Raw genomic sequence first — 9,526 nt, 5'->3', positions numbered from 1 at the left:
ATAATATTGTTGTAGTCTAATAATATATTGAAGATAAGATATTTAAGGTATATATTAAAGATATTATGTCATGCTGCTAAAATTTATCTTTTTAAAAAAAAAAAATATATACATAATAACTCATTATACAATAATAATTTTTTTTAAGACAATTAAATGGGTATCTTTATAGACGTAACTTACAAGGAAAAAACATATTTAACATTGAAAATTTTCCTAAATAATTAAATGAATATTATTTCAATATTTTAGAAAGATGAATTAATTAAAAATGCAATAAAAGGAAAAAATATTAAAAAGTTTGTATGGGGCACAAGTTTTAGAAAGATGGATAATTATTTTCTGTGTACATAATATGTAGCCAAAAGAACTTAAATAGGAAATGAAGCAGGTGTAAGTAATTTTTAACCTTATAAACTTTTCAAAGTATCTTTCTCAAACAAAAACCACACTTATACATCTAAACTTAGTTGACAGAGAAAGTGGGCCAGGAAAAGATCCGAACCCGACACACACAAAAACAAATAACAATAACTAAAATATTTTCTCTTATTTTTTAGAGCTACAATAATATTTTATTGATGGCAACAAACCCAACCAAAACACGCGGTGTTAAAATTGAACAAGATTACCAAAGTGGCGTCGCAGTTTCAGGAAATTGAAATTCAATCTGAAACGCCCCGTCACCGTTCCAACCTCCGAAGAATTTCGATTGAACGGGGTGTTCTCAATTTCAAAGCATTGTCACCAATTTTTCTCCTCAATTCAATTTTAATCCAACTTAGGTTTATTTTTTCTTAGATCTTTCGTTTTGGATCCGCCATTATAATCGTCGATTTGGGGAAAATTCAAGCATGGAAGGCATAATGAGCAAGCTCCGCAACCTCGATGCTTACCCTAAAATCAACGAAGATTTCTACAGCCGCACGCTCTCCGGCGGCGTTATCACCCTCGCTTCCTCTATCATCATGCTTTTGCTCTTCTTCTCCGAGCTCCGTATGCTTCTTTTCATCGTCGTTTTCTTTCTTCTTTTGTCGTTTTCGTTATCCAAACTCATTCTCGTGTTTGCACTGCCTCCAGGGTTGTACCTCCAGTCGGTCACCGAGACCAAGCTTGTTGTAGACACTTCCAGAGGCGAAACGCTGCGTATAAACGTAATCGCTAACTTCCTCTCCTTTCCGTTTAACGGTTAATTTGTTTGTTTATAAATAATTATTAGCAATTAACTGGACTTTGTCGTTTTGATGCTGAAAGTGCAGTTTGATGTCACGTTTCCTGCGCTTCCGTGTTCCATACTTAGTCTCGATGCCATGGATATCAGCGGAGAGCAGCATCTAGACGTTGTATGTATTGTTAAAATTATGAACTAAAAATAAACAAGTGATTTTTACTTTTTTTTAAAAATTTTGCTCGAGCTGCAGAGGTAGGTGTTTTGCTTTTCGTGCGTAATTTCATGGTTTGTGACAATGTTTTTTATCTTTCGCTGTGTAACTCTCAGAAACATGATATAATCAAAAAGAGATTAGATTCTCACGGCAATGTGATTGAAACGAGGCAAGAAGGAATTGGCGCTCCCAAGGTAAACAATACAATTATGTTCGTTTGGATATTCGTAGTTTTGTAATTCATGCGTTTATATTTGAGGGTTAGTTACTGTGGTAGTAACCGACATTGAGCTTTTAAATTGAGGTGCGGTTTTGTCATTACCCTTTACATTACTGGAAATTGTGAGGAAATGTGGCTGATCTGGCCCCAATTGCGGTGGTGTAAACCCAAAATCGTTTACTTGCGGCCTAAAATGGCATCAGGTTGCTGTAAATTCAAGATCATTGACGAGCAGTCAAGTGGTCGTTGACCATATTTTAAAACCATGATTGACACATTAAGCTTTAGGAGGCCTGGGTGACCAAACACATTTTAAAGGGAGTTTTTCCTTTAGAAAATGAGCTTGTAACAGAAGTCACTTATCTTGTTTCCTTCCAGAATTAGATTCATTTTTTGCATTTCTTAAGATTAGATCAGTAGTGCCCTATCTATATTTCTTCTTAAATTATGGTTTTACGTTACGTTATGGTAGAGAATTTCACAATTTATAAGATATTCAAATACATTGAATTTGAATTGATTTTATTTTAATCTGTTTCATTTTTAAATGTTTTGTTTATAATAAGGCAATTCAAATTGATTGAGTTTTAATTGTGTTTTTTGGAAAAATGTATTGCCATTACTATAAAATACAAATAATTAAGTTATTAAATAATTAATAATTCAAAAATATCAATATTGATGATATTGTTCTTAGTTGATGTTATTTTTGGGTCAAAGTTTGGTAAGCATTTTTCAATGGACATTGACAACTTTTTTTTTAATTGATGTTGGCCGAGATTGTTTTCTATTGATGTCGATCACAGTTATTTAGGATATATTAATTGCAAAATATGTTTTTTTAGCTTACATCAGTAATAAATTAACTCCAATAATTGTTCAAAAAATAACATAATCAACTTCAGTCTTGAAAGAAATCTTTGTTGACATTTATTAATAAATAATGTTAAGATTATGACACTCAAGCCTTAGTCAAACGAACAATGTCTAAGTGTTAGTAAAACTGAAGATGTCCAAACCAACATTAAGTTGAGGAAAAAATATGAAGATAAGAGACATACATGTGAAAATATGAGGAATTTCAAATTTTCTAATTTTTAGTAATCTAATTACTATTATAAAATTCTAAAATTTCAATTTCTTTTGAAACTCCTTACCTTCTTAAAATTCCCTATCCAAATGTCTTCCTTGCTTGCCTTAATTTTGGAGCATTTTATTCATTTAACTTTTTATTTGATCAGATTGAAAAGCCCTTGCAAAGACATGGAGGCAGGCTTGAGCACAATGAGACTTATTGTGGTTCCTGTTTTGGTGCTGAAGCGGTATGCCTGGTTTAAAATTATGCTTTATAGGGATGTGTTGATTTAATGCTTTGTGTATATCTTGTTTTCTAGAGAGAAGAAAGTGGAAAATTTTCATTTATAACTACATTGCTTAGTAAGAAACCTTGTATTTTATTTCACTGCTTTTTTGAATTCAAAAACAGAAACCGTCATATATTTGTTCTGGATAAACAATTTTGAAATTTCAACTTGGTGTCATTATTAGTCAAGCCCATGTTTTTCTTCCTTTCATTTAATATCTTTGGTTTCCTACTCAGGCATCATAATGGTGGAATTGGATGAATCTTTGTTTGAAACGTTCTTAGTATAATAAATTAAATGCTTACCTGAATCTTGGGTAATTTATGTTTGCAGTCAGATGATGATTGTTGTAATTCCTGCGAGGATGTTCGTGAAGCATACCGTAAGAAAGGATGGGCACTTTCAAACCCAGATTTAATTGATCAGGTTTGTCCTTATGGCATCTTGACCTCAAATTTAAGATTATTCCTGAGGATATCACATTATTTTATTTATTGATATATATGAAAATTTCCTCTACAAGCAGTGCGCATACTTTCAATTTATGAGTATGAAGTTCTCAAAGTGCACTTTTTTCAGTTCACAATTATATTAATTAACAGGTTATTTATCTGAATAAGTTAAAATTCTATTTGTAGGATCCATTTGAAACTATTTTTCAATTTTAAATTTTCAACTAAAATACTTTCTGCCACATGTAACATGGGCAGCATGGTTTACTTCTTAATTTTCTTTATAGAAGCAACCAGTTTTTCTGACATATATTCTGTATTTCATAGTAACATTGGTTTTGTGAACTGTATAATGAACTGTTAACCATAAACAATCATTACATTTTTGAATCCTTTTACTGTTGATGAGGAGTTGGTCGTCACACTTTAACATACTTGGCCTTTTTTCTGGAACTGGATTATTGCTTGATGCAACAGCACACATGCAATTTGAAATTATGATGTAGAAATTTTTAACACAATAAAGTTGTCAAACTTGGGAGTCTGCAATGGAGCTTCTGCAAATTCCTACATCACAATACTCAAAAAATAATAATTAAAACACCCATCACTGTATCCAAACATAATGTAAACTATATTCATAATAAAAATTCAACATTAAAACTTTATAGTAAAGCAAACTAAAATAACAAAGTATAACAGTACGAGCTAAATCACAACTAAATTCTTAAGGACTATGACCCACAAGTTTCGAAGTTCAAACTATCTATTAGCAACTGATAAACTAAACTTCGGTTGATAGCTCAATACACAAGTAGAGCATTGGGTCACCTTTCAGTATAGAGAGTGTAAAGGTTCCACAATTGATGGACAAATTACAAGAAACAAGGTTAGGAATTTTTGAAAGAGATAGGATAATGGTTCCCTCATAGGATTGCAGCTGGGTGAACCTTGTTATTGATAACGTCTGTTCACCTTTTTGGATTTAGGTTCTCCTAGTCTCTATGTTGCCTTGCAGGCTTGCAACAATGACTTCATCAGAGTATACTTCATCACATTGTTGCAACTGTGTTGAGAGTCCTTGCAGGCTTGCATCTTCATTCACCACATTCATTGTAACTGGGTTCTGGCACAGAAACAGCTCTGGAGTTAAGTTTGTGCCACTGTGAGGTTAAAGGCATGCATTCAAGTTTCATGATGCTGCATTTTTGGTTTTTGAAAGGCACTAAAACATTGTTGTTGTGTCTGGAGGCAGGACATAATTCTAGTACAGACTTGATGATCAATGACCCTCAAACTCTCTAGTCTGTGCAAGTTTACCCGAGTTTGCTCAGAAACAAGTTTGCAAGTGAGTTAACTTGTTTTCCCTGGCTAGAATTGTAAACTTGTACGATTCTACAAGTTAACTCACGAATTAGATGAACATGTAACAACATGTTCATTATATTTCTTGGTTCTATCTGGAGTCCTTTCCAAGGAGAAATGGGTTACGTTAAACCAATCATGTGACTGTAAACCTCCCAAAAGAGCTCATTATGCTTCAGTAGCCAATGCAGCATTGTAGTGAAAGAGGTTGGGTTACAGCTTGATCATTCTCTAGTAAACTGAACTATGAAAGGATTAAGGGTGGTGGATTCGTTAGTGATTTCATTTTCAACATAAATGGAAGGACATGTCTCAATGTTTATTCAAATATAATTGTCTCTATATGCTAATGCTATATGGTTTTTTTCCCTAAATATTTATAGCATGTGTATCTTGTAATATTTCCCTTGGCTGTTTCTTTAATAACTAAGTTTCTTGTACTATGCCCATTCTCTTCTATTTAAATAACTCTTCTTCCAAAGTCAAGTTGTTAATTTAATCCAGCCCCTATTTGGCATGTGATGTGTGTCACATAGTGCAAAAGAGAAGGATTCTTACAAAGAATCAAGGATGAAGATGGCGAAGGATGCAATGTGTATGGTTTCTTGGAAGTAAATAAGGTTGCGGGGAACTTTCATTTTGCCCCTGGGAAAAGCTTTCAGCAATCTGGTGTACATGTGCATGACCTGCTGGCCTTTCAAAAGGATTCTTTTAATGTAAGAGACTATCTGTTATTTTGTATTCCCATTGCTAATTTTTATTGTAATTTGTACTACACATTTTATATCTTATATGAAATATCAAAAGCAACCATATATAATACTGTTATTTTTTGGCAAAAAAATTTCTTCTCACTCCTCTTTTCAAGACACTGACATGCCTATATTTTGTAATACAGTTAAGTCACCACATCAACAGATTATCTTATGGAGAGTATTTTCCTGGTGTTGTCAATCCTCTTGACAAGTGAGCTTTTCATATTCTAAAACCCTCAAATCCAGTAAACTGTTTGTCAAAGTTCACTATTGTGTATATATTCATTGTGACGCACTCTTGATTATCAGTGTGCATTGGATACAAGAAACACCAAGTGGGATGTACCAATATTTTATTAAGGTTAGAATTCTGTATCTCTCTCTACATATACTAATACTAAGTTTTATTAAAGCATATATGTAATTTCCAATATTTTTTTTTGTTTAAATCACTATAATTTCCAATTGTTTGGCTATTTCTATGTCCACTGTCTACTACGGAAAATAAAATGTTTCTGTGAGTTGAGTTGTTATTTCTTCTGATTTCAAAAGTTATATATGAATCAAAAGTGAGTTACAATTGTGAATGTCAGTTTTGATCTTCTGATATATTGGTGAGTATATATTGGTTGACATTATAATATTATATATGAAGCTTAGACAGTGCCCAATTGTTGCATTTTGTGGCAATGTAATATATCTGTAGCTTGCATGTGTTTGAATTCACCAAAATCTCCTGTCTTATTATATCTTCAAATTACCAACGTTGGGTCATTATCTCAATTTGGGGAGAATAGGTATACATGTTATTGGGAGATTGCAGCTTTGATATCAATTTAGCCTCTCTTTTTTGGCTATATCAGTTTATATCTCTTTACTAGCATTTGTGCGTTTGTCATATATTTTACTGGCAGTAGCAATGGTATCCAGAGTATACAATAAGCCGCAAATATTCTTTTCTTTTTTGGCCATGTCAAAGATGTTTACTTCCCTTGTTTTTGAAAATTAAAATTACATGTCGTTTAATTTTGGAAATTGTACCTAACCTTCGTAATGTATTTTTCACTATACAAATTGTACAGATTAGGGTGTCTTGTATGATTTATGTAAAATTAAAAATGCATGTGGTAGAATTTTAAAGTTGGATTTGTGAAGGATGGTATTATCTCCAAAACTGTGAGGGAGGTGATATAAGATCTGTTTGGATGAACTTTTCCACAAGTTCCTTTTAGGAGAGAAATAAAAAGAAAAATTAAAATTAGTTTCTTCATAAACTAAAATTAGCTTATGCATGTGTTAGTTTGTAGCTTCTCTAATTCTTTTTATTTTTAATTTGTGCATAAGCTAATTTTAACTTATGGAGAAATCAAATTCATTTTCTTATTTTTCTTCTTTAGAAGGATTTATGAAAAAACTCGTTCAAACTGACCTATAATTTATTAAGCAAAACTTGAGGTTATTATATTTTATCCTTTTCTGTTTTGGTTTCATTTAGTTTAGTTAAAATTTGCGACAAGGCATGCTTCTTGGGTGAGGTGATGGAAGGGTTTAACACATTACTCTTTGGGGCACTACCAATTTTCAGTGTGGGACCTCTTCTCATGCCTCGATGACCTTCCTTTCCCTTATTGCTAATATTGCTAATGAGCAATGAACTTCATGAACGCCAAAAAAAAATGTTAACTTTGTCAATAACTGATGTAGCATGGTGGTGAGAAATGCCAGCTATCACTGTCAAGGCAAACAGTTAAGCTTTTTGTTTATTTGTTGTTTCACCCATCATTATACAAATTTGCACTTGCTTCGACAATTTATAACTAATATATTGATGTTCTTAATGTTTGTTTACGCTCATTTAGTCATTCCCGTGCTATCCAATCACCACTACTTCGGTTTAGTTTATTTGCATTTCTTTTCTTTTTTTGTATTTTCCATTTCTTGCTACATGCCACATTCTCTGTTTATGCGTCACGACTTGTATTTGGTTACAATGGTTGTATCACTGTCACTAAGAACACTTTTGTACCTGTACTTTTTTTTATCAGCTTGTGAGTTTTGACTATAGAAATATCTTATGATACAATTTTTATTCCTTTCACTTTCGCTGTACCTATTGCAACAGTCAGGGAGAGTGGAGAAAAGGAATATATAGGGTTGCAAGAAACTCTGAAGTTTTGGTCTTTAACTGAGTCGAGAAATGTGTGATCCATATAGACCTTATTGAGATATGACTTTGTTGATGTTGTATTAGACCCTTCTTTTGGGAGATGTGCACCTTTTGTGTTTTCTCTCCGCGAGACATGAAAATACCTTAGCTCCATAATAATATGAAATATTTCATCAAAATGCTTTTAATGAGGACTAATCAAATTTTGCCACTTGTTTTGTTGTTTTTCAGGTTGTGCCGACTGTTTACACTGACGTGAATGGGCATGCTATCCAGTCAAATCAGGTTATTGAGCTTACAATGTTCACTTTCTTGCATTTTTCTTCATTCTTGCTGGTGAAACATAATACTAACTTGAAATGTTTTGACAGTTCTCTGTGACGGAACACTTCAGGACTGGAGATGTGGGCCGTCTGCAGTCCCTCCCTGGAGTTTTCTTCTTCTATGACCTTTCTCCAATTAAGGCGGGTCTTTTACCCCTTATCATAGTTTCTGACTGATGTTAGATAGGGAATATTAGAGTCAATAGTTTTATTTATTGTTTTCTGTCTTCAAGTATTTTTCTTTCATCTCATTTCCCCCTTATACTGGAATAACATTTTGCAGGTTACTTTTACCGAAGAACATGTCTCATTCTTACATTTTCTTACTAACGTGTGTGCTATAGTTGGAGGTAGATATGGATCTTCCACTATTCCTCTTCACTTTTGCATAATTTGGCTTGAATACTGACAAATATCTTTCATTTGTGTGAATCCTGACAGAATCATACTTTGTTGCATCATGCAGGTATTTTTACCGTTTCTGGAATACTAGATTCATTTATTTATCACGGTCAAAGGGCTATCAAGAAGAAGATGGAACTTGGTAAATTTAACTGATGGGTTTTATTTGAGTAAAATTTCAAGCGAATGGTTCTTCAGAGACCGTATATTCAAGAGAAGATCAACTACTGATTGAAATTCCCCTTGGGGGTTCGAGTTCTTCGGTTTCAACAGAAGGATTTTGCCCTTAGATGTTGTCATCAATGAAGGTTGAAATGCTAAGATCATATCATGTGCAACAAATGCCACTTTGCCATGATTAATATCTTTTCTGACAGCTCTGATGTTGTTGAATGTTACGTGCTTTATGGAAAGTAGAGGGGCTTTCATTATAGTCGTACACTTGCTGAAGCATCAAAAGGAAATCCTTTAGGGAAATATAAATCAACAATGATAATCTAAAATGAGATATAACTGTTTAGGTTCTCTTATTTTTTCTTCCTGTTTGGATGTCAATAGTTTTAGTTATTTATCTGTGCGTTTGGTTTATGTTCAGTTCTAAAATCTTAATTATTTCGTCGAAATTTAAAATATAGAAGTTACCTTTCAATAGGTGGGAAAGTTCAGAATTGAAAAATCTAATTGGATTAAGGGAATAACAGATTCAAAAGCCTGTTAAAAATGTTCTACTTGCATTTACTTGGGTGACCTTTGTACAGACCAACCTCAATGATATCTCTCAAAGTGTACACAATAAACTTTCAACCAATCTAACAATGTCATTATGCAAAAAATTCCCATTCTATTAGTAAAATTTACAGTAGATATAAAACGTGTAATTTTAATGGATATTTTTGGGTAATGTGTGGAGGTATTTTAATTATGCACTTATTTTGTTAGGATTATAGTATCTAAATCTGTATAATATTAAAAATTATTTAAAAATTAATTTATTTTTTTATACTTTTTTTTTATTTAGATTTATACTATTAAAGTTGCTTTCAAATAAATTAATTTTACTTCAATTTTTAGTGTACAATTTATTTAAATTTAA

The 9,526-nt window shown here is 32.5% G+C and overlaps 1 protein-coding gene across 1 annotated transcript; it reads left to right on the top strand.

Moving 5' to 3' along the window:
* Positions 1 to 551: 551 nt before the first annotated feature.
* On the top strand, positions 552 to 8,963 carry LOC137823789 (uncharacterized). The gene is made up of 13 exons (XM_068629060.1): positions 552 to 996; positions 1,081 to 1,154; positions 1,260 to 1,343; positions 1,499 to 1,579; positions 2,847 to 2,927; positions 3,303 to 3,395; positions 5,323 to 5,502; positions 5,685 to 5,752; positions 5,851 to 5,902; positions 7,940 to 7,993; positions 8,080 to 8,172; positions 8,315 to 8,381; positions 8,498 to 8,963. The coding sequence occupies exons 1-13, from the start codon at positions 855 to 857 to the stop codon at positions 8,587 to 8,589; spliced, it is 1,161 nt and encodes a 386-aa protein (XP_068485161.1). The 5' UTR covers positions 552 to 854; the 3' UTR covers positions 8,590 to 8,963.
* Positions 8,964 to 9,526: the final 563 nt, after the last annotated feature.

Source organism: Phaseolus vulgaris, chromosome 8 (assembly GCF_000499845.2).
Source record: "Phaseolus vulgaris cultivar G19833 chromosome 8, P. vulgaris v2.0, whole genome shotgun sequence".
Classification (NCBI taxonomy): domain Eukaryota; kingdom Viridiplantae; phylum Streptophyta; class Magnoliopsida; order Fabales; family Fabaceae; genus Phaseolus; species Phaseolus vulgaris.
The sequence above is the reverse complement of the archived record's forward strand: the minus strand, read 5'-3'. Positions and strand labels throughout refer to the sequence as shown.